Consider the following 23,644-nt stretch of genomic DNA (forward strand, 5'->3'; position numbering starts at 1 on the left):
GTTGCATGAGGTTCGTAGCTGGTTGCCTAAGTATCCTGATCCTTGCCACGATGTATATACATCAATGTCAACCACACGTTGTCCCGCCAGTATTCTGCTCCCATCATCATTATCATCACCAACAAGTCTCAAAACGGCCGCTACAACCAGACAGAAGGACGAGGCTGTACTGTACATATCTGTCAGCCGAATATTACCACTGTAACCTAGTGGTATGCCAAGAGACCTATCAGCCTATTCAGCACACGCCGATTCGGATCTGCAGAAGGTCATAATCCCTGCAATAAAGGAATCATACTGTCTATACCCGAAACTGCCTATTTTCCTTTGTTATATCCTTTCATATTTCATAAAATGTCTCGGGATCGTTAAATAAAGAAATATTCGGAAGGTCTTAACCCCTAATTCCATGAGAATAAATAGTCAGTTACTTAGGTAGATTCGAATGGTCAGAGCTTTCATCATCATACCTTCGGATTACGAGGTTCGCACAGTCTGACAATATCACATCACGTCAGCGCCGAAGCTGAGTTGAGGGTGATGTTTCCGATCCCTGTCCTCTATGGTTGAGGTCATGGAATACCTATTCTTTGGTCGGCACTACCGGGGGACATGCTGGTGGAGTATATAACACCAAATTGCTTATCTGACATCCAAACTCTATTCCATTTTTTTCTGAATCGATACCCGTGTTTTCTTCGCGGGCCTTTATCTATGGCAAGATTGCGGGATTGGAGAAACAACGTCCAGGCAGTGTTCTATTTGGCAAGCGGGCAAAAGGACGGGAGAGAAGTCAGTTCTTCTACTTATTTGGATGATTACCTACCTACCAAACCCCACAGGCTTACTACTAACGTAATCAACCTGCGAGCCGCGCACCCCCCCCGAGGCGTTCGCCTCCTACCTATATACAATCTTCCATTCTTTATATAGGCCACAATTCTTTATAAAACGCCTTATAAATGGAATTATCTAGTAGTATAGCGCTGTGGGCATGAACGAGCATTATGTTCATACGCCCTACATATGCTGCATCGCGCAGGGGCGCGTGGTTTTGACTGAGAAGATGCCACCTTGCTAACCTCCAGAGCTTCCTTCTCAACAGCTTCTGCACGGCATCGACCCTCTTGTATAGTAAGAATGCCCCCCTGAGATACTAGGGCAGATGACTTTGTTCGCTTTTGCTTTTGTTTCTCATTGGCAGCCCGTAGATCCCGGTTCTCCTTTGCAAGAAGAACAGCAGCATGCATTGCCATCTGGCAGCCCTTGATAAGCTGATTCAAAGCCTGATCTGTTGGGCTTGGAGGGCTGTGTGTACGGCGTTTGAGTAAAGCCTTGATTGCAGTAGATCGACAGTGTAGTTCTGCAATATTATGAGGGGTCTCAGGCACCCAAGTAGACTGTAGACTGCTGTGACTACTCACTGGGGGTGTTGGAGTCTTAAGTTGAATATGAAGCCGTCGAAGAACCGTATTAGGATCATATGGAACTAATCCTGTGGCTGCAAATCCATTGCGAATATTATCTGATTTGAATGCCTCCATCCGAGCTTGTTGGTATGCCACAAGGAAGTCTGACTTGTCAAGCCGCATGCTCCCCTCAATTAAGCGGCCATATGATCGCTTGAGAACTGCAAAACAGCCAACATCCAAAGGCTGTAAGAGGTGTGAAGAATGAGCTGGCATGCAAACTGGAATAATAAGGCTCTTTGCACAAAAACGGTCAAATGCTGGTGTTAAATGGCTTCCATGACCATCAAGAATCAACATCCGGTATCTCCCCTTTGTATGACTCTTGGTATGAGGCTCAAAAATCTCCTGTAGCCATTGAAGACATAGTTGATCATTGGTCCAGCCATTCTCACTGACTCCAATTACCCAGTCATGAGGTAATTGAGTATTTTGGGACGATGGTGCTTGATGTGCCTTGCCTGCAAACATAATCATTGGTGGTAGAGCCCATCCAGATGAACTGACTGCTTCAATAGCTGTAACCCATTCATGATTCCCAGGCTGCATAACAACTGGACGACCAGCATTCTCTGCCCTAGTAATCACCTTTTCAGTTGCAATTATACCCATTGCAAAGCCAGTCTCATCAAAGTTGTAGATATCTTCTTCCACAATGCCATACTGCTCAATTGTCTGTCGTACACACTGAAACCATTTTTGAATAATCTTTGGATCCTCACATTGTGCACGCTGATGACTGTATTTGCGAGAATATTTGGTTGTAAGGTCATTATGGCGCTTGAGAAAATTATAAACCCAGTTCTTGCCAACAGTTGATGGAGTAGGTGATGTTCCTCGCTCAGCAAGAAGAATATTGGCCATTTGCTGTACCATGGCAGGCCGAGGAGCTATTCCTCGTTGATCCATAGAGATAATCCATTGAACAAGTGTATCCTCTTCAGTAGAAGTCAATTTTTGATTTATAGGTCGAGATTCTTGTCGAACAGTACACCCTCGAAGCCGGTCGCGAAGAGTTGAGCAAGGGACATCATATGCGCGTGCAGCAGCTCGGATACTTGAAATTTGACCTTTTTTCAATGCTCCAACGGCTAATAAGATTCGCTCTTCTTGATAAGAGCTTTTTTTATTTGAATTGGTGGACATGTTGGCGGTTGATTGGTATGGAACGCGTCGAGGGAAAGGAGGCGAACGGCTGGGGGGGGTGCGCGGCTCGCGGGTTGATTACGTTAAGGAGAGGAGAAGAAAAGGAGAAAGAAAGCCAATTCTAGATTATAGAAGCTGTCACGTGCACAGGGCTGAGTAAGGGGCTTCTCGTCCCCTCAGGGGACTGTACAGTAGTACAGCATGGTAGTTCATAGCTCATGGCCGAGTGCTCAGCCTTTTACAACGGACTCAGCCCGTCACGGGTACATGGGAAGCCATCTCCAGTACACAAGCCTACTGGTAACTTATGGGATCTACATACCAGTCGGGTGGCTGTGCAGGCCAGTGACATAGTATTGCCAAGCAGGGCGATGAAGAAGGGCAATAATAACTGGCAATGCAGCATGATGGCAATCAGCATGCTCCGGTGTGCTAGAAATGGAGGCCGCAGGACCATTGAACACAGAATGTTCGTTTCTCTCTCCCACCTCGCAGCCATCCGTTAGGTACCTACCTACCTACAGCCCTACAGCCTACAAGCTGCAATATACCTATCAAGGACACTTCACCAGGACTCCACCAACTCACAATGGGCTCATCCGAATTGAAAGAAGAGACTGAGTCTCGTCTACTACCCGACAGCACTCATCAGGAAGCAACAACATCAACATCACCCGCAGACATCCATTTCCCGCTCGCTTTCAACCTGTACTACAAGCGTTCCTAAGCCTCGCCTTCCACCTCGGCGAGCACAAGTCACAGGCCCTATATGCCGCCGCCATGCCCTCAGGCTGGTACGGCGAGCTGATCCTCTACAGTGGACCGAACACCGATTGCCCCCGGCTCGCAACCGTGAAAGATGGGGGCGAGCTGGGCGCCCACAGCCTGATCACAATCACTCTGCCAGCGCTCCTACCAGGCTCGGGACGCGAATGCGTTGTCCAGGAGGAGGAGATGCGGGTTCATGGAAGCCTGAGGTCGGAGGCGTACGAGTTCGCGATCCCGATCCCGGTAGGAGGACAAGGACATGATGGTCGTCAGAAGGAAAAATTCGAGTGGCGGCGCGCCCGCGGCGACGAGCTGAGAAGTCTGGACGAGTCGAGCCGGGGGTGGAAGTTGGTGCGATTATCATTATCGGCAGAGGAAGAAGATGACGGAAAAGACCAAGAGATCGTTGCCGTGTGGGCGGATGCCTCGATGTTCCAGGCGTCCATGACCAAAGCAGCCAGGTTCCAGTTCCTGGGCAGCGGGGCCACCGGCGAGCTTGGGGATCTCTGGACCCTCATGGCCGCTGTGACTTTCTTGAGGGTTTGGCAGAGGAAGATGCAGCTCACGATTACTACTGGCACCGCAGCTGCTGTGGCTTAGAACCGACGGATCCAGTTACCTTGACATCCATGCGACAAACTGTAAAAAGCTTAGGGAATAGAGGTTGAGTGACTACATAGGTAGGAGGTATGTATGTACCTGTCAGAAAGAAGGGGTATCGATGACTGTTACAGGGCGTCTTCTGTCCCCTATATATCCTCAAGACTGACCAAACATATTATCTCTGTCGTACCCGTGGTGTTGGTGTGAGATTATATTTGCATGTGATTTGTTGCATGCACAGCATGGATTGTACAGTATACTAATGTACAAGTACATACAAATGTATATACTTTTGTCAAATAGACTCCTCATTATAACTTTTTAGAACTACCAGTCAGTCTCGCTATCACCGCCAGGATAAGCCTTCTTCCTCAACTTCCACATAGTTTTTTCCCGGTGTGCTGTGCCACCCTGCTTGCGGCCGCTGTCCTCCACCACCGTCATCCACGGCACGTTACCCGCGCGCCGCACCCTCTCCCTCAGAGTCTCTGACACCTCGGAGAGTTTCTCCAAATCATACTCTGCCTCCGGACCGGCAGCCCCGCTTGCTTTGCTCTTCTTGACCTTGGCTACCAACTTGTGATGGCGTCTCTCCGCTGCCCGCGCGGCGTAGTACTCCTCGCTGATCGCCCAGTTGGGGTTATCCAGCTGGCCGCGGACGAGAATAATGCCATGACCACGCTCGAGGCTCTCGCGGATCTTCGAGGTCGGGATGGGAGTGACGAGCTCGAGTTTCCGGGCCGAGACGTGGATCGCGCGGACAATGGCCAGGCCCAGGGAGTGGGAGGCCTTAGGGTCTAGAGGGGTGCAGCAGCCGGCGCCAACGAAGAGGTAGGGTAGATCTTCACGGGCGGTGCGGATTATACTGGATTCCAAGGACGGTAGTTGCGGTGTAGGCCCGGGTTCAGTCATACTGGCGGCGTCATCCACACTGCTATCAGGATCAGCATTAGGTTCGTCTCTTTCGTCAAACATCGTCTCATCTTCTGCATTATCGACTCCCGCAGGAAGGTTTCCCGCAGTTTCTGCATTATCGGGCTGGCTCGCAATGGCACTCGGATTCTCCACCGCTACGACCGCAACCACAGCCCCGTCGAGCAGATCGCGCAGCAGATCTGGGTTGTGGAGTGATCCCATCACCATGACACCCAGAATTCCCTGCTGGGGACCGGCGTAATTGACAAAAATGGACTTGTTACGGATCAGTGGCGTCTCAGACCAGATAGGGTTGGAAAGTCCGTCCGGTTGTGACAGGTGGAAATAGGACTGCATTTGCATCGAACGCAGCTGCGCACTGGACCTGGTCACATAGTCGGTTGGTTGTGACGGCAGCGTGGTTAGCGGCACCATGACCTCTCTTGCTGCCTGTCCTAGAGGTTCTACAACCTCCGCCGGCCCCCTCTCACTCATGTAAACAACGTCTGAAATGCCCAGAGACTTTATAAGCCATGTTGCAACCTCCAGACCCAGACCGAAGATCCAGCCGGGGTAGTTGATGATTAGAGGACACTGCGGGTAGGTCGCAAGTAATCTGTGGTAATGGCTCATAAGATCCATTGCTGCCAAAACGTAGTGGTCGGGGTCTTCTTTCGGGGAGGTCGCTCCTATATGGTGAGATCTAACGATCGTCCCGTTCTGAGAACCCTCCAGGGTTGGATGTGAAAATGGAGGGCCAAAGAACGGCGAGCGCAGGTGAGCGAGGTAGATCTCTCCCGCCGGGGAGAACTCTGGCTGCCCTGGGTCAAGATCCAGGAAAGCTACACCGTCAGTGTTGATATAACCGCTCTCCGTCTGCGGTGCAGGACTGAGAAGGTGGTTCAGGAGATATCGGTTGAATGTCGACTTTCCTGACGCTTTGGGTCCGCAAGTAAATACCCTGAGGCCACCCCCTCTCTGAGAGAGAACTTTAATAGTCGCGCTCCATTTTTTATCGAGATGGAGAGGTCGCAAGTGCCGCTTCAGGGGGTCGTCGGATGATGTATACAGCTGCAGTGAGTTAGTAAAAGGATTCACATGCGACCAACAGAAGAAGAGCATAGTAACATACAACTGAGAAGGTCCGTCGAGAGCTACCTTTCAGCGTGACCTTGTCTGCAGCAGTCTCCGTTTTGCTGTTCCATACCCGTTGATACAGCGGCGACAGATCCTTGAGGCGGTAGATACCATTATGACACGACGTGAGCTCGACTTCTGCATAACCATTGATACCCGAGACACACTTTATCACGGGAAGAGAGTGCGTTGCCGGCGCATATACCCTATATACATTGGGTGAAGGGTGCAGCTTCGCGCCCATCAGGCTGACCACACCCCTCTTGACCCAGATATCGTATTGTCCCACCAGAGCTAGATTCTAGAAAACTGTAAGCTTGTCGCCTCTTTCCAGTAAAACCCCAGATACCTACCATCTTCTCTTTTATACGCACGCAGAGAGTGCTCTCATTGCCATAAACGACGTTCTTTTTATTCAGACGGGTCTTCGAGAGTGCAAAGTTCTCGACTTCCTCAGGCAAGTTGGAGGCGGACTCGTAGCTGGAGGGAATCAGCATAAGCATTTTCCAGTATCAAAAGACACAAATTTACCTATCATCACCTGCTCCATCAAGAGCAGCATCCTCCTCTTCCTCGTCAGATGCGATACCAGTATACTCTTCCGACTCCTCGTCCGAGCTCGCCTCTTCAGCACTGTCTAAGCCAGACGGAGGTTCCGAGACTTCTGGCTTAGACTTTATCTGTTTGGCGGGCTGCTTCTCTGACTTCTTTTCCCGTATCCTCGCCACTGCGCTCTTTTTCTGAGCAGTACCTTGTCGACCATTTGACCGTTTTCGATCCTCCGCGGGCGAAGGCCGCGCTTTCTTCGACGGTGGCTCTCCATCCGACTCAGCATCCGGGGTGGGACTAATCGGCACTGTGACTTGGATCTTTTGCTGTTGTTGCTGCTGCTGCTGCGCTCTCCGCGCCGCAATGGCACTGATGGGGGCTGGAAGAAGCATTCGAGTCAGCGAACATTTCTGCGGAGAACGAGCTGTGCGACGGAGACGACAAGATCGTACCAGCTGGCTGCTGCTTTTCGGCCTTTCTCTTCATATTTCTCCCAGGCCTACTGTATTCCTTGAGTAATAGAAAGGCCTTAAATGAGACGAGAACCGCCACAGATGCGCCGCAGAGCCTCCCACGCGAGTCTGGCGGGATGCTCGAGATCTCCGAAATCTCGAGCTGCGGGACGGAGAATGTGGTCCGTGCTCCGCGCAGCAGAAAAAGTTGCCCGTGATACTGAACAATAATCGCCCGACACTTATCGCAGCAACTACAGCTGCGCGCAACAGACCATTTTCTTATCGTCGCAAGGCGGGGACGCGGCAAGCCAGGACCTGGGAGCTCCCTTCTCTTTTTTCCCGGAATTTTAGCTAAATTGGCACCGGCACTGCGTTTGCGCTCCGCATCTCTCGCCCGTCCGGAATTTTTGACGCGAACGCAGAGCTTGCTACCTCCGAGTTGCCGCGTCGCATTTCCAAATGGCGCGCATACGGAGCCAGGAGGCTGCTTCGGACAGCGATGACAGCTCAACTGGCAGCCCCAGTCCCCAGGACCGACGCGCGACAGAGTCGGAGAAGAAGCGAGAAAAGACGTCGAAGGAAGAGAATGTAGCTGAATCGTCCGATTCCAGCTCGGAATCTGAGAGCGAGACGAGTAGCAGCCCTGGGAGTGATTCTGAGAATGACAGTGATGCTTCGTCGCAAAAGAAGGACTCCACGAAAAGGTCGGTTCTTGACTACCTGAAGAGACATCTTGTTCGGTTTCCTGACATGTCTTTCCAGAGCCTCCCCCGGCGCGTCTGTACCTCCTGAAGCTTTCAAGCCCCCAGCAGGATTCAAAGCTGTGAAAAAACAATCTCCCCCGTCCTCTGACGTTTCCTCCCTCCTCTCCAACCTCCACGGCAAACAGATCTACCATGTCACCGCTCCCTCCTTCCTCCCCCTTTCCTCCGTCAAAGAGATCTCGTTAGCCAAAATCATCCGGGGCCAGCCGGTGCTCACGCACCAAGGCGTAAAATACGGCATCCCGGCAGATAGCCTCAGCCAGAAGGAGTCCAACAAGAAGACGCTACTGCTCTACGATGAGAAGAGCCAGGCATACTACAGTGTTCCCGCAGGGGAGATCAAGAGCTACCATGTCCAGGAGATGATCAGCCTGCCCAATGGGACTGCCACGAAGGAAGTGCCCGCGTCGATAGCCCAGGAGTCGAGCAAGGGGCCCAAACCACAGCCCAAGCACCTGAGGATGCGTTTCAAGCCAGTAGGCAGTGCAGACTGGGCTCCGGAGACGTTTGGTACGAGCTCCGAAGAGTCGGAGGGGGAGCAGCCTACGTTCAAGTTCCCCAAGGGATCGAAGGCAGAGCGGGAAGAGCGAGAGCGAAAGCGGAAGCAAGCCGAAGGGGATGAGAAACCTCTGGAGTCACCGCGGAAGAAGTCCAAGAAGCATTCATCACAGGCAGAGTCGTCGCAGGATCACGAAGAGCGCGGCCGGGAGAGCAAGCACAAGAAGTCCCACAGGAACCGGGACGAGACTAGCCAGGAGCGCAAGGCGCGAAAGGAGGAAAAGAAGCGGAAGAAAGCAGAAAAGGCATGAACATGGCTACGGCGTTTCGCGACAGGGTTTTGGGTTGAGCTTTTTGTTTGAAGAAAAAAGTCGCTGTTTGTCATTATTATGCATGGAAGCATGTACTGTACATAGAGAACCGGAGAACGATACCTGAGCAGCCGGCATCTGTGACGAAAGCGTGTAGATCCCGGTAACCCGACTTGCTCCGTAGCCCGACTTATCCTCGGAGGCGCGACATGACGGGCGCCGGTCCGATGTCGTCCGGGGCAGGTTTTGGCGAGCGGGAACCCCACTATGGCAGGTGCACGCGCGGGGCCCGGGCGGGAAAAACTGCGGTGCCGGAGCGGGAGAGCGAACGAAAGCGGCATCGCAGTCTAGATGCAGAAAAAGAGCCCGCTTTCTCGCCCCTCGTATTTCTCTCCCTCTTCTTCCTCTTCTTCTTTTTTCTTTTTCGTCTCCATCCCCCTTACTCCCCAGCTCCCTTCTCCTTCCTCTGTCCACGGAAGACCCCATTCTCTGCACAATGGCTACCTATGCCCTCTCTGACTCCCACCGGGACGTGAGTGCTGCAGTCCGTGCCCGTCCCACTCCACCGTACTGACTCATTCAATGCAGCTCCTTGAGAAGTCCCTGGTCGAGCTGGACCCGGAAATTGCTGAGATCATGGTATGTCTATCGTGCTTCTGCAGCTTTCCTGTCGTTTTGAAATAGACTATTTCACAGCTTTTGTCGAAGTAATGGTGTCGCACTCGCTGACTCCCCCCGCCCCCGCAGAAAAAAGAGATCCAGCGCCAGCGCGAGTCCATCGTCCTGATCGCCTCCGAGAACTTCACCTCGCGTGCTGTCTTCGATGCTCTCGGCTCTCCCATGTCCAACAAGTACTCCGAGGGATACCCCGGAGCTCGTTACTACGGAGGCAACCAGCACATCGACGCCATTGAGCTCACCTGCCAGGCCCGTGCCCTCAAGGCCTTCAACCTGGACCCGGAGAAGTGGGGAGTCAACGTCCAGTGCCTGAGCGGTAGCCCGGCCAACCTGCAGGTCTACCAGGCTCTGATGCGCCCCCATGACCGCCTGATGGGATTGGATCTGCCCCACGGTGGCCATCTGAGTCACGGCTACCAGACCCCGCAGAAGAAGTATGTACAGACCCTGTCTAGAGACTAGCACCATCAATTGAAATTGGCGCTATGGCAATATGGAATATATGCTGACCTTTCCAGGATCTCCGCCGTGTCGACCTACTTCGAGACCTTCCCTTACCGTGTCAACCTCGAGACCGGCATCATTGACTACGACACCCTCGAGGCCAACGCCCAGCTCTACCGCCCCAAGTGCATCGTCGCCGGTACCTCCGCCTACTGCCGTCTGATCGACTATGCGCGCATGCGCAAGATCGCCGACTCTGTCGGTGCCTACCTCATCGTAGACATGGCCCACATATCCGGTCTCATCGCCGCCGGTGTCATCCCATCTCCCTTCGAGCACGCCGATGTGGTGACCACCACGACGCACAAGTCTCTCCGTGGACCTCGCGGTGCCATGATCTTCTACCGTAAGGGTGTGCGTAGCACTGACCCTAAGACCGGCAAGGAGATCATGTACGACCTCGAGAACCCCATCAACTTCTCTGTGTTCCCTGGCCACCAGGGAGGCCCACACAACCACACCATCACTGCCCTCGCAGTCGCCCTCAAGCAGGCTGCCACCCCTGAGTTCCGTCAGTACCAGGAGCAGGTGCTCAAGAACGCCAAGGCGCTTGAGAACGAGTTCAAGGCCCTGGGCCACAAGCTGGTCGCCGACGGTACCGACAGCCACATGGTGCTGCTGGACCTGCGTCCCAAGAACCTCGACGGCGCTCGTGTTGAGGCCGTCCTCGAGCAGATCAACATTGCTTGCAACAAGAACTCCATCCCCGGTGACAAGTCCGCCCTGACCCCATGTGGTATCCGTATTGGTGCTCCGGCCATGACCAGCCGTGGAATGGGTGAGGAGGACTTCAAGCGTATCGCCCGCTACATCGACCAGGCCATCAACATCTGCAAGGATGTCCAGAGCCAGCTGCCCAAGGAGGCCAACAAGCTCAAGGACTTCAAGGCCAAGGTTGCCTCGGAGAGCGTTCCGGAGATCCTGAGCCTCCGCAAGGAGATCGGCGAGTGGGCCAGCACCTTCCCTCTGCCCGTCTAAACGGCAAGGTCGGGGCGATGAAGGCAATGACATAATAAATAATAAAAATAGTGACAGAATATGGGTTCAACCTCTCTGCTAGAGTGAAGAAGGCCAAAAAAGGTTACGGGGAATAAAATCCAAAAAAGATGGGAAAGACGGTTTGCTTTTTCAACACGGTACATTGACGCAGATACGAGCATGAAAAATACGCACGGTGTGGCGGCATCTTCAACAGTGAAGGTTCAACATCTGGCGCCGGTTTGGTGTATTAAAATGGTTTCTTATTTTTTTCTGTTCTTTGTTGAGTCTGTTTTGATAGCTCCGAGCTATGATACACTTGGTCTTTCTTGCTTTCGGTAAGACCGAATCAGAATCTGTTTCTTCCACCGACACGATCCTTCCGTTCTCGCGCTCCGTGGAGCCCGTACTGCATCGTAGGAACAGGCTGCGTAGACCGTCACTTCCAGGCTCCCTGAACGTCCACCACGTAGAACATAGTGCCGGATCTGCTCTCCACACGAAGTGACGCGGCGTGATCCCGGACCGGGAAATCCACCAGATAACCACCTGGGTATATATGTGTAGTGTTTCCATTTCTCCGCTGTCTCCAGTTCCAATCAAGACCCCGAAACCTTCATCTGTTCCGTCTTCTCTAGCGCTGCACGTCTTCCAAACTCCCCGATGAGCCCCCTCAACCGGCCAATGCGCTCCTCCAGCTCTCCAATCTCCCGCTCCTGGTCTGCCACGGAGCGCGTGACATCTGGCAGGGCCTCGACGACGGCGCGGGCCTTTTGGATCCGGATCTTGATGGCGCTGGCCTCGGTGGGGAGGTCCTTGGCGTCCAGTGGAGGCGGCGCATTGGGGCCCAGAGCGGCAATGTCAGCTGCGACGGAGGCGGAGGAGCCCGCAGGGGCCGGGGGCGGGCCCGCGGAGGACGGCTGCCCCTGGGAGGCTCCATTGCCGGCAGCGCTGTGGGCGTGATGTCCGCCGGTGGTGCTGGCGGTGGAGGGCTGCTGCTGCTGGGACGCGGCCGGAGCAGTGGGTGACGGGCCTGGGGCAGCCGGGCCAGGAGCTCCCGACGAGTCTCCTCCGGGGGCCGCAGCACCGCCAGTCGCCTGGGCCGACAGCAGACGGAGGATCAGGGCATGGAGCGGTGGCAGGATGTCGAAGATCTGCGGCGACGGGAAGGGGACGGCGCGCGGGGGGTTTGGCGTCGCGCTGGCGGGCGTCTCGGGCGCGGAGGAGGCCCTGGGGAGGGGCGTGCCCGCAGCGGGGGACCTGGAGGCCATGGCGAGGCTGTTCGATGTCGTGAAGCTGTATCTGAAGCTGGAGTTCGCGGCTGTCGGCTTGATTGAGCCCGTCCGCCCGTCTCGTCGTAGGGTGAAGTCGGAGCGGGCGAGGAACGCCGGGTCTGACGTCGGATGACCGCGCGCAGCACCGACCAGCCCAAAAGCGTCACCGGCGCCCCTCACCTGATGCCCCTCTCGGCTCCCCGTCTTTTCTATCCTCTTCTTTTCCTCTTCTTCTCCTTTTCCTGATATCTCTTCTGTCTTCAGTCTCTGGCTCTCCTTCTCGAGGTAACGTCAATTGCTGGCTCCGTTGCAAAGTTCGTCAATTGACCGTTCTCTCAGCTTGTCCTGCATCCTGTATAGATACGAGACAGTACAAGATAGATACATATAGCAGCTCACCACCATGGCCAAGGTCGACCAGAAAGTCGTCCTGAGTACGTCTCCCTCTTCTTGCTGCTATCTTTTATGAGTCTTTTGAAAGTAAACACAGGCTGACCCGTCCTCGTCCAGTTGTCATCGATGGTTGGGGTATCCCCGGCCCCAACTCCCCTCCCGAGGGCGATGCCATCGCCGCCGCAGAGACCCCCTTCATGTCGGGCTTCGCGGATCCTAACTCCAAGATGGCCCAGGGCTACACCGAACTTGATGCTTCGTCCCTCGCAGTCGGCCTGCCGGAGGGCCTCATGGGCAACAGTGAGGTCGGCCACCTGAACATTGGCGCCGGCCGTGTCGTCTGGCAGGACAGTGTCCGCATCGACCAGACCCTCAAGAAGGGCGAGCTGAACAAGGTCGAGAATGTCGTTAAGTCCTTCGAGCGCGCCAAGCAGGGCAACGGCCGTCTGCACCTGCTGGGTCTCGTCTCCTCCGGCGGTGTCCACTCGCACATCAACCACCTCATCGGCCTGCTCAAGGTCGCCAAGGAGATGGCCGTGCCCCAGGTCTTCATCCACTTCTTCGGCGACGGCCGTGACACGGACCCCAAGAGCGGTGCGGGCTACATGCAGCAGCTGCTCGACGCGACCAAGGAGATCGGCATTGGTGAGCTGGCCACTGTGGTCGGTCGCTACTATGTCATGGACCGTGACAAGCGCTGGGACCGTGTCGAGTTCGGTATGAAGGGTATCGTCTGCGGAGAGGGTGAGGAGAGCTCCGACCCCGTCAAGACCATCAAGGAGCGCTACGAGAAGGGCGAGACGGACGAGTTCCTGAAGCCCATCATCATCGGAGGCAAGGAGAGGAGAGTGCAAGGTATGACATCTCTTGACCCAATGGAAGGGGACGTATTGACTAAACCATATGCCAGATGGCGACACCCTCTTCTTCTTCAACTACCGGTCTGACCGTGTCCGTGAGATTACCCAGCTGCTCGGTGACTACGACCGCTCCCCCAAGCCCGACTTCCCCTACCCCAAGGACATCCACATCACCACCATGACCCAGTACAAGACCGACTACCCCTTCCACATTGCCTTCCCGCCGCAGCACATGGGTAACGTGCTGGCCGAGTGGCTCAGCAAGAAGGGCCTCAAGCAGTGCCACGTCGCCGAGACGGAGAAGTACGCACACGTCACCTTCTTCTTCAACGGCGGTGTCGAGAAGCAGTTCGAGCAGGAGGAGCGCGAGCTCATCCCCTCGCCCAGAGTCGCCACGTACGACCTGGACCCCAAGATGAGCGCCGCTGGTGTCGGTGACAAGATGGCGGAGCGCATCGCTGAGAAGAAGTTCGAGTTCCTCATGAACAACTTCGCTCCCCCAGACATGGTCGGCCACACTGGTGTCTACGAGGCCGCCATCCAGGGTGTTGCCGCCACGGACAAGGCCATTGGCGTCATCTACGAGGCCTGCAAGAAGAACGGCTACGTCCTCTTCATCACTGCTGATCACGGGTGAGTTGCCTTCCCCCGTGGGAACTCCACGATTTCAGGCAGAATCCGTTGCTGACCAATCACACAGCAATGCGGAGGAGATGCTCAACGAGAAGGGCACCCCCAAGACCTCCCACACAACCAACAAGGTCCCATTCATCCTGGCCAACGCCCCTGAGAATTGGAGCCTGAAGAAGGAGGACGGTGTCCTGGGCGACGTCGCCCCGACCGTCCTCGACGCCATGGGCATCGAGCAGCCTGAGGAGATGAGCGGACGCAGCCTGCTCATCAAGTCGTAGATTTATACCTAATGTCTTGCGGTTTAGGGGGACAGATCGTCTCCCGCTCCTTTTCCTTCTTTCCATTTTTTATGATGATGAACGACGACGTTGATGCATGCGGATGTAGCATAGAATGGGAACGAGGGAGCATTTGCTGTTGGGCTGGTGTTGTGTTGGGTAGATCTGTGATCTGGACAAGGTTGATGATGTCGTTGTAGAGTTTAGAGGAAATGGGAAACGGGCCCCCTCACTTATTTTCTGGCCCTAGTGGGATGGGATAGATACCTAGATATGTCTTCGGGTATTCGAATCAATTATAATTGTCATATATGTCTGGTATTTACACAGTAGTTAGGAGAATCCAGACACTCCAAAAGTGTCTCGGTTATCTGCCCATAACAGCATATTAAGCTGTAAGTGATCTTATCCCGTCATCCACACTGAATCTTCTACCCAGACGACGGATGTCCTATCCCACGATGTGTCGACGTCCGCCGATAGATACTGGCATATCTCGACCAGCACGGTAAGTTAGGTACCTAATGTATCTTCGATCGACAAACGAAATGCCGTCCAGCTGGCACGCCGGACCTCCTCCTGACTTAAACCAGTCAGGTCAAGTCCATCCCGCACGTGTTTCACTCTCTTCTATCCTTATATTTTTTTCACTCTCTTCTATCCTTATTTTTTTTCACTCTCTTTTTATGATAGATCCCTCACGACGACGCCGCAGCCGCAGCGGCCTGCTGCTGAAGCTGGCTCTGGAACTGGACGATCTCGGCGCGCTTCTTGTCGCTCTTCTCCTGGAGATCCTTGATCTGGCCCTCGATGCGTTTGCTAGAGTTCAAGGTTCTCTGTTAGCAGAGGTTCATAGATATATGGATATATATATATATTTATATATATGATATGTATGGTCGTGTCACATACATCTCCTTCTCAATAAACTCCAACCGGCCATCGACGGCCATGACGGCCTCGTTCCGGTCCTGCTTCAGCAGGACGGGGCCGACCAGCTTGTAGATGTTGGCGTCGTCGTCGAGGGAGGCGAATTCCTGGTTCAACCGACCATTGTTAGATATCTTGTATTTATTAATTAAATAAAATTGCAGCAAGAAGAAAGGGGGCTACCGGCTACTGCTCACCTTCTGCACGCTCTTATTCTCCTGCTGCTGCGACTCGAGCTTCTGGCGCGCCGCGATGGTCGAGTCGAGCTCTGCGGAGGAAGAGAACTACGTTAGTACTGACTGTATGTGCATTCATTCTTGCGGTGCAATGCAACAGTCGACAACGGGAACGGGGGGCGCAACGCACCGGTCTGCAGCTTCTGGTAGTCGTCGGAGAGCGTCTGCAGCTGCTTCTGCGGATCAGCCATGGCGTGTGTTCCTTTTTCTGTCTTATCTTGTTCTTCTTGTCTGGCTGTGATGGCTAAGTAGTGGAAGACGGGCGCTAGCGGGGCAACGCAACCAAACCCCTCGGCGCTGCAGAACGAACGAGAGCCTCAAGCGTCAACACCGGTCAAGTACTTGCATGCAGTGACAATAAACACCGTTTCTCCACGCCTGCCCTCTGTGCTGTCCTGCTGCAACTGCTGCCCTTATCTTTTTTTTTCTTCTTCTTTTTCTGTCTCTTGTCTAATCTCATGAATAAGCCTTGGACATAGTGGTAGTCTCGTCTTCTCTGGATACCTCGTTCGTTCTTCGTCCTTCCTCTCTCCCTCCGGCGTCGAGACTAGACCAGACCAGACTCCCGCCGCGGCAGCCAGCCCTTTGAAGACAGACAGACCTCCGGCGAACCTCGATATCATTGCCTACGTACCTTTTTCTCCCTACCTCTCCTTCAAACCCCATACCTACCTACCTAACCTACCCCAACCGGACCGGGACCGCAACTACATAACAGGAGAGAAGGGAGAAACACATACATACAGACATCAGACATGAGCAACACCGACTTCCTCGGCCGGGCCATCGACACGGTGAAAAAGGCCATCGAGTTCGACAATGAAGGGGAGTACGAAAAGGCCTACCAGCTCTACTACTCCGCCCTGGAGCTGTTCATGCTGGCGCTGAAGTGGGAGAAGAACCCGCGGTCCAAGGAAATGATCCGCGCGAAGACGGGCGAGTACATGGAGCGCGCGGAGAAGCTGAAGAATCACCTGGCGTCGCAGGCGGATAGGAAGAAACCGAGCGCGGTGGGTGCCAACGGGAAGGTGGCGCAGGGGAGTGGGAAGGGAGGGTATGTCTGTCTCTTTTCCTTCCTTTCTCTCTGCATTTGTGTCTTTTTTGTTATTTCGTCTGAGTTGTTGTGATTTTTTCCCATGCTGATAGTTATGATCGCTACAGCGGTAACGACGATGATGAAGACGCAGATGCAAAGAAGCTGCGGGGCGCCCTTGCCGGTGCTATATTGTCAGACAAGCCCAACGTGAAATGGGAGGATGTGGCCGGTCTTGAGGGTGCGAAGGAGGCCCTGAAGGAGGCCGTCATCCTGCCCATCAAGTTCCCGCACCTGTTCACCGGCAAGCGACAGCCCTGGAAGGGGATATTACTCTACGGTCCCCCGGGTACCGGTAAATCGCACCTCGCCAAGGCGGTCGCGACGGAGGCGAATAGTACATTCTTCAGTGTCAGCAGCAGTGATCTTGTCTCGAAGTGGATGGGTGAGAGTGAGAGGTGGGTTCCTGCCATCTGAGGTGTCGTCCGCACCGTTGGAAATTGAATATCTAACAGGCACCCAGACTCGTCAAGCAGCTCTTCAACATGGCCCGGGAAAACAAGCCCGCTATTATATTCATCGACGAGGTGGACGCCCTGTGCGGGCCGCGTGGTGAAGGAGAGTCGGAAGCGTCCCGCCGCATCAAGACCGAACTGCTCGTACAGATGGACGGTGTAGGCAAGGACTCGAGAGGCGTCCTCATCCTGGGCGCGACTAACATTCCCTGGCAACTCGACGCAGCCATCCGAAGACGGTTTCAACGGAGAGTTCACATCAGTCTGCCCGACGTCAACGCACGGATGAAGATGTTCATGCTGGCCGTGGGCTCGACGCCGTGCGAACTGACGCAGGCAGACTACCGGACGCTGGCGGAGATGAGCGAGGGCTACTCGGGCAGCGATATCAGCATCGCCGTGCAGGACGCGCTGATGCAACCGATCCGGAAGATCCAGACCGCGACGCACTACAAGAAGGTGAGAAGATACCATCATCCTAATGCACATGCAAGTTCAGGAGGCTAACTCTCGGCAAGGTGATCGTCGACGGTGCCGAAAAGCTCACGCCCTGCTCACCGGGTGACGCCGGCGCGATGGAGATGTCCTGGATGGAAGTCGAGTCGGACCAGCTGCTCGAGCCGCCGCTCGTGATTAAGGATTTCATCAAGGCTGTCCGCAACTCCCGGCCGACCGTCAGCCAGGAGGACCTGAAGAGGAACGAGGAGTGGACCAAGGAGTTTGGCAGCGAGGGCGCATGAACATTATCTGCTTTTAGAAGAGTCGCAGATTTTTTTTTTGCTTTTGCTTTTCTAATACGGCCTTGACTTTTTTTGACTTTGCGTGCATGCAGCTCGAGAAAAGAAACCGACCGAGCGAGCGATTGGATCTGACTGATTGATTTGAATTGAATTGAACGAAACGGATAGAAATGAAATGAACGGATCGGATCGGCAGGGACGGGTCATCTTTGCTGACTTGAACTTGACTTGACTGGATTGATGATCGACTTGACTGATTGTTCTTGCGCGGTGTTCATAGCGTTTGAACGGCTTGGTGGCGTTGCTTTTTTCCTATTTTTCTTTGAATTGAACTTAATTGATGAACGAGTCTGGTGTCTATGTTCTATGTCTTTTATTTTCCTGGTTTTTTTGACCGGGGACGTCGTACAGAAAGTTCTGTTTTTTTATTTGTGGCTACGCTACCAGTGTTTCTGAAAACGAAGACGCTGAGATTATAAACAGTTCCAAGTTGTTTCGATTTGCAATCAGTCCCATATATTAGACATTGTATGTATAGATGCATACATACTTCCAATAGCCATATACACATATTCATTTCTTACCTAGGTAGGTAGATAGCTAGCTTAGCTAGCTACCTTAAATGAATCAGGAGCAACGAGAGAAATCATTTAGCAGCCGCATATCTATTCTATACATACTGTGGATTTTCCCGGGACCTTTGATAAACGAATGAATGGACATATAAATAAATAAAGAAAGAAACAGATCGAGTGATAGATCTTGGATTATTCCGAGACATCGTTTCTGCTATTACATATAATTGGTTGGGCATACATACATATATAGTGACAAAATAATATAATGGTCTGAGAGTTAGATTGCCGGATTTGAGATGCAGCTCACCAAATGCCACTTCCGTCTCTGGACGGGAGCAAGGCTGCCTTAATCAACCACGTAACGAGGGGGGCGAAGGAGCCAAGAGGAGCAGAATGGGAGCACATCATCATCATCGTGCTTCTCTCATCAATATACCATCTTAGATCCACAGCTGACATATTTCCACATTATTTCCGCCGGATACTGTTGATGATTCCGCCATGTTAATAACCCAGAATGAGATCCTTAATCCCTCCATGCGTAACCTGCCTAGTAAGGTTCTTGTCATCACACTCTGCCGCAAGAAGGGCAGCGATCACAGTCACACGTACTCTACCGGCGGTAAGGATATCTTCATCAAGTACAACAATGCAACAATGGATGAAGCACACGCACAGTTATTTTTCTACAATCAGCTTATGACAAAGAGCCATTCAACAATTTGTATTCCGAAAATCTACCACGCTTTTAAATCCGACAAGGGGGACACATATATCCCCATGGAGAAGTTGATATTGAGACCCTTGCGTCTGATGAGCAGAGAACCCAAGCGATTTCTGAATTAATAAGTGTTATCCCCCCCTCTGGCACCTTTGCTAGTATCGGTGGTGGCCTCATCAAGCACAACTTTTTCAGAGATCATGAAGCCCCTATACTCTTTACCTCTGTGATGGAGCTCGAAGCCTATATCAACAGGGTAGGTTATTTATTTACTCTTCAATTGAATATATATATATATATATAACCCAATGACTAAGACAAGTTCAAAGGCTCTTGAATGGTTCAACAGATTCGATGAGAGGCAGGTAACGAACCTCTTCTGTGCTATTACTCAGACACCTGTCGAGACAATTTCCACGTCGACACGGTGGTCGACTCTGGGTGATAGACTTTCAAGAAGCTGGCGTCTTACCAGCTAGCTTGATGAGCTTTGCACTGCGTCAGCATGCCTGACACCCTTTACCATCCTCTATCATAAAAAACTATCCCGCTCCCAAAGTCAAACAATCCAGGCGCAATGGGTCGGGCATCCTACGTCCTCAAAGTTGTCCATAACACTTTTCGTAGGTTGAGAGTTCCCTTGTATCGCTGCATTTGATGTATAAGTTTTGCTCACAGATGTCCATTCACAGATATTCCGCCACAAAATGACGCAGAGCCTCACTCCGAGTCCCACTCCACTCCTTGATATTCTTTCGAAAATAGCACTGTCGTGTTTGACGCAGGCCAGGTTTAAGGATCAATCACAGATGAGCTATGGATATTGGGTCATTCATAGATTTGAACCCACATAGAGTGTTGAATAGTTATATCGGCGGCAGGTGCTTAGTCAGAAAGAGGCAACGTAGTTAACTAGTTAAGTTAATGAAGGAACTAACACTACTGAATCATATCTTTCGTCACCGCTCCCCTGCTATCTACTGTCTTGGCAGATTGCTATTCTATAACCACATGACTTTAAGCCACTGGAGGGTACCTGGGCACTACAATAGGTCACAGGCCCTAGATAAAGCCAGTCCAGATCAAATATAGCAAGAGCGGCAAGCTAAGTGGCATGGACAGGGGGGAGGGGGTGCAAAAAGATATGGCAACCTAGTGTACATTTTGCAGACAAAGTACTTACCTAGGTAGCTAGCTGCTAGACAGACTAAAAAGGATTTCTAGAAAAAAAGTCAAAATCGACACCTCTGGGATTCGAACCCAGGCGGGCGAACCCACAGGCTCAACTAGTCCGATAGCTGATCCGACGCTAGGGGAGTAGCAGGCCTGCGCCTTAACCGCTCGGCCAAAGTGTCTGAACGTTGGGAATGGCTGTGTTTTAAAAACTTTTCATCCAGACCGCATGCTGTACTGTCGTTGAGGTCTTACTCCGGCTTGTTTCGCTGCAAGGTAACTTGCTATCGGTGTATCCGGGGTTCTTGGTCGTGTTTTGGGCTCTTACAAACCTTCACACCCATCTATTCCAGGACACGGTGGAAAATGGACATCCCCGCCTTTTTTTTTAAAAGAAAAAAAGCCAGTGGCGTGTTCGACGACGATCTAGATCCGCGACCGCGGCGAACGCGCCGGATGAGGTAACAGGTTCACAGTCATCATGATGGCGAACCCAATCACGACGCGCCGCAGCACGTTTGCCCACATGGAACTCGGATCGAGCGGCTTTGGTTTTGATCGAGTAACTAAAGAGTTTCGATCGAGTAAGGACGGGCAGTTTCCATCGAGTAACAGCGCGATAAGCCCGACGGACGTTTTCTCGGTGTCTGCTGTTATTCGCGGCGACCTCGTTCCTGAGGGTTTGTCCGTGCGATGGAGATCGTCGCGGTGCAGAGCCCCGACGCAGGTTTGGCGGCCACTTTATCCTCACCTCGGACTCTGCGACGAGATGGGACGTCGGAGGTGCCCGATGATGGCCTTGACGAACACTCCTGGTGTGGTTGTTTGTGATTCCTGCTAACATCCTTTAGGGTGACAGAGGTCGAGGCAACTGATCTCGTCAAGATGATCATAATAATATCGTGCAGGATGGTCGTGGAAGAGAGAAAACGGCAGGACGGTGACCGCAAGTCAGCATGCCCAAAACGGCAAAACTGATGGTATTCCCGCCTGGGTCTCACCGTGCGGCGCTGTCCTAACCTCGGGCTGCAGCCACGACTGGCCAGACGCACGAGGGCCCAGCAGGCCACCAGACCGTCTGACTCCTCTCCTCTCCTCCTCAACTCACGATGCGGATACTCACAGACGGTGCACGATGTTTCCTCGTGGGTCTCTCGCCTCGCCGTCGTGTCCGTGGAACCTGGTGGGCCGCTGGAGATGGCCACCCCAGCGGCGCTGTCCTACGATCTATCCGATTGTTCTCGAGAAGTCCATCTGGATGGACTTTTCTATTTTTCACCCCGGATGGAGTCAGATATCCGATCCCCCGGACTGCTCTGGTTTCCTTTTCCTTCTCCGTGCTGGTGCCGTGGTCTCAAAACGCCGTGGCCATTTCCTTTTTGATATGCCTCGCCCCCCAGGGGCTTATGCTTATCAGCGTGTCTCCCCACCGCAAGATAAGGCCCCGCCGGGCGTCGTGAGTCGTCTCACGCGCTATTTCGTCTGTTCTCTTTCCTTTCCTTTCTTCTTCTCTGTCCTTCTCTCTGTCTTCTTTGCTGTTCTTGTCTGTGCCAGAGTATCTCTAGAACACCCGGTGCGGTGGTGGCTAACACTCCGAGCAACTCGAGCCAAGCTTAGATACCGCCCAAGAGGAAATCTATTCCATGCCCAGTGACATCGTCGTTATGGACACAGTGACCAGCAGTTCCAACTCCCAGGTCGTAGTGGCCTCGTCCCGCGCAGTCATCTCAGGCCGTTTGACGCCCGCCACCATTGTCATCTCCCAGGCCACGGGCAAGGTTACCGCCGTCTACGACTCGGTCCTTCCTGCCTCTCACTTCCCCCAGGGCACGCCGTACACGGATTACTCTCCCCATGTCCTGCTGCCCGGTCTGGTTGACGCACATGTCCATCTGAACGAGCCTGGCCGTACAGAATGGGAAGGTTTCTACACGGGCACCCAGGCCGCCGCCTTTGGCGGAGTCACCACCGTAGTTGACATGCCTCTGAACGCCATCCCGCCAACTACCACCGTCGCAGGGCTGAAGGAGAAGGTGAGGGCCGCCCACGGACAGTGCTGGGTCGATGTAGGCTTCTACGGTGGTCTTATCCCGGGCAATGCTCACGAGCTCAAAGGTCTTGTGCGCGAAGGTGTTCGCGGCTTCAAAGGGTTCTTGATTGATAGTGGAGTATGTCGTATACAACGCTAGAGGTTGACAACAGCGCTTACATTTTCGTAGGTTGAGGAGTTCCCTGCCGTTACCGCGTCGGATATCAAAAAGGCCATGGTGGAACTGGCAGATGAGCCCACGACGCTTATGTTCCATGCGGAGATGGTGCCGCCCATCACAGCATCCGTCGGCGACGAGGTCCAGACGTCTGATCCTCCCGCGGCCCCGGACGGTCCTCTGCAGTCTTACTCCACGTTCCTGGCATCCAGGCCGGCCTCCTTCGAGACGTATGCAATCGCAGAGATCCTCTCCCTGGCCCATCTGGCGCCCAAGCTCCCTCTGCACATCGTCCATCTCTCCGCCATGGAGGCCATTCCACTCCTGCGCAAGGCCCGCGCGGACGGGGTGCCCATCACCGCCGAGACCTGCTTCCACTACCTGTCGCTGGCTGCCGAGGAGATCCGCGATGGTGACACCCGTCACAAATGCTGCCCACCGATCCGTTCCCAGGCCAACCAGGACGCACTGTGGGCCGAGCTGGACCGCCACGCCACGGACGGCGTCATCAAGACTGTTGTGTCTGATCATTCGCCCTGCACACCGAATCTCAAGCTCCTCCCCTCTCACATCCCCGGAAACTGCTTGTCGTCGGCCAACTCCTCGGCGACAGGGACCCCTTCGGCCCGCAGCAGTGTGTCGGATGTGTCGGACTTGTCGAGTATCGGATCGGAACCCGAGCAGCCGCAGCACGACGGGAACTTCTTCTCCGCCTGGGGCGGAATCTCCTCCGTCGGCCTGGGCCTGCCCATTCTCTGGACCGAGATGAGTCGGAGGAACCTGACGTCTGCGACATCTGCCAGAGAGCGCGCCCTCGAGGACATCGTCCGCTGGTGCTGCGCCAACACGGCCGCGCAGGTCGGCCTGGAGAAGCAGAAGGGCGACCTCGCCGTCGGGTTCGACGCGGACATCTGCGTGTTCGACGACACGGCCGAGTGGGCAGTCGAACCGAGCACGATGCTCTTCCGGAACAAGTGCTCCCCGTACCAGGGCCGGACGCTGAAGGGCATGGTGCGGGAGACTTGGCTGCGGGGAGAGAAGATCTTCACCAGAGACGAGTGGTTTGGCGAGAAGAAGCCCGCTGGCCGGCTGCTGCTGGAGAAGAGGACTTGAAGGTTTGTCACTTACTAATCTAGGTAGACAGCTGGTCTACCTGTTTCTCTGTTCTCTTAATTTCTTATTTCTTTCTGATTTCTCAGCGTTTCGCGTCTCGTTTTTGGCAAGCGGATATGAGCGTTTATAATTCCCCCATTTTTTGGTTTATTTTATCTATTTCGGGTTTTATAGATATATAATTT

The 23,644-nt window shown here is 53.5% G+C and overlaps 10 protein-coding genes and 1 non-coding gene across 11 annotated transcripts; 6 read left to right on the forward strand and 5 right to left on the reverse strand.

Moving 5' to 3' along the window:
• Window positions 1-3,395: 3,395 nt before the first annotated feature.
• VTN00DRAFT_1650 (uncharacterized protein) lies at window positions 3,396-3,983 on the forward strand (the record flags this gene model as incomplete). The annotated part of the gene is made up of 1 exon (XM_069427781.1): window positions 3,396-3,983. One exon carries the CDS (start codon window positions 3,396-3,398, stop codon window positions 3,981-3,983), a length of 588 nt encoding a protein of 195 aa, XP_069292352.1.
• Window positions 3,984-4,313: 330 nt separating this feature from the next.
• On the reverse strand, window positions 4,314-7,073 carry VTN00DRAFT_1651 (uncharacterized protein; the record flags this gene model as incomplete). Its single annotated transcript, XM_069427782.1, has 5 exons — window positions 4,314-5,972; window positions 6,034-6,339; window positions 6,392-6,518; window positions 6,570-6,966; window positions 7,040-7,073. The coding sequence occupies 5 exons, from the start codon at window positions 7,071-7,073 to the stop codon at window positions 4,314-4,316; spliced, it is 2,523 nt and encodes an 840-aa protein (XP_069292353.1).
• A 428-nt stretch (window positions 7,074-7,501) lies between these two features.
• Window positions 7,502-8,615, forward strand: VTN00DRAFT_1652 (uncharacterized protein; the record flags this gene model as incomplete). The annotated part of the gene is made up of 2 exons (XM_069427783.1): window positions 7,502-7,746; window positions 7,805-8,615. 2 exons carry the CDS (start codon window positions 7,502-7,504, stop codon window positions 8,613-8,615), a joined length of 1,056 nt encoding a protein of 351 aa, XP_069292354.1.
• Window positions 8,616-9,111: 496 nt separating this feature from the next.
• Window positions 9,112-10,775, forward strand: VTN00DRAFT_1653 (uncharacterized protein; the record flags this gene model as incomplete). The annotated part of the gene is made up of 4 exons (XM_069427784.1): window positions 9,112-9,147; window positions 9,204-9,254; window positions 9,363-9,727; window positions 9,812-10,775. The coding sequence occupies 4 exons, from the start codon at window positions 9,112-9,114 to the stop codon at window positions 10,773-10,775; spliced, it is 1,416 nt and encodes a 471-aa protein (XP_069292355.1).
• Window positions 10,776-10,985: 210 nt separating this feature from the next.
• Window positions 10,986-11,351, reverse strand: VTN00DRAFT_1654 (uncharacterized protein; the record flags this gene model as incomplete). The annotated part of the gene is made up of 1 exon (XM_069427785.1): window positions 10,986-11,351. One exon carries the CDS (start codon window positions 11,349-11,351, stop codon window positions 10,986-10,988), a length of 366 nt encoding a protein of 121 aa, XP_069292356.1.
• Window positions 11,352-11,374: 23 nt separating this feature from the next.
• Window positions 11,375-12,046, reverse strand: VTN00DRAFT_1655 (uncharacterized protein; the record flags this gene model as incomplete). The annotated part of the gene is made up of 1 exon (XM_069427786.1): window positions 11,375-12,046. The coding sequence occupies one exon, from the start codon at window positions 12,044-12,046 to the stop codon at window positions 11,375-11,377; it is 672 nt and encodes a 223-aa protein (XP_069292357.1).
• Window positions 12,047-12,452: 406 nt separating this feature from the next.
• Window positions 12,453-14,213, forward strand: VTN00DRAFT_1656 (uncharacterized protein; the record flags this gene model as incomplete). The annotated part of the gene is made up of 4 exons (XM_069427787.1): window positions 12,453-12,483; window positions 12,560-13,297; window positions 13,353-13,935; window positions 14,003-14,213. The coding sequence occupies 4 exons, from the start codon at window positions 12,453-12,455 to the stop codon at window positions 14,211-14,213; spliced, it is 1,563 nt and encodes a 520-aa protein (XP_069292358.1).
• Window positions 14,214-14,236: 23 nt separating this feature from the next.
• On the reverse strand, window positions 14,237-15,570 carry VTN00DRAFT_1657 (uncharacterized protein; the record flags this gene model as incomplete). The annotated part of the gene is made up of 6 exons (XM_069427788.1): window positions 14,237-14,385; window positions 14,735-14,796; window positions 14,916-15,032; window positions 15,126-15,250; window positions 15,341-15,411; window positions 15,510-15,570. 6 exons carry the CDS (start codon window positions 15,568-15,570, stop codon window positions 14,237-14,239), a joined length of 585 nt encoding a protein of 194 aa, XP_069292359.1.
• Window positions 15,571-16,134: 564 nt separating this feature from the next.
• VTN00DRAFT_1658 (uncharacterized protein) lies at window positions 16,135-17,667 on the forward strand (the record flags this gene model as incomplete). Its single annotated transcript, XM_069427789.1, has 4 exons — window positions 16,135-16,433; window positions 16,541-16,870; window positions 16,936-17,386; window positions 17,446-17,667. 4 exons carry the CDS (start codon window positions 16,135-16,137, stop codon window positions 17,665-17,667), a joined length of 1,302 nt encoding a protein of 433 aa, XP_069292360.1.
• A 2,538-nt stretch (window positions 17,668-20,205) lies between these two features.
• Window positions 20,206-20,321, reverse strand: VTN00DRAFT_t28. Its single transcript has one exon. It is a non-coding gene; the product is annotated as a tRNA-Ser (tRNA).
• Window positions 20,322-20,623: 302 nt separating this feature from the next.
• On the forward strand, window positions 20,624-23,459 carry VTN00DRAFT_1659 (uncharacterized protein; the record flags this gene model as incomplete). Its single annotated transcript, XM_069427790.1, has 5 exons — window positions 20,624-20,922; window positions 20,991-21,089; window positions 21,172-21,595; window positions 21,738-22,307; window positions 22,359-23,459. 5 exons carry the CDS (start codon window positions 20,624-20,626, stop codon window positions 23,457-23,459), a joined length of 2,493 nt encoding a protein of 830 aa, XP_069292361.1.
• Window positions 23,460-23,644: the final 185 nt, after the last annotated feature.

The sequence above is a fragment of the Thermoascus crustaceus genome, assembly GCF_041956765.1.
Source record: "Thermoascus crustaceus strain CBS 181.67 unplaced genomic scaffold VTN00scaffold_1, whole genome shotgun sequence".
NCBI lineage: Eukaryota > Fungi > Ascomycota > Eurotiomycetes > Eurotiales > Thermoascaceae > Thermoascus > Thermoascus crustaceus.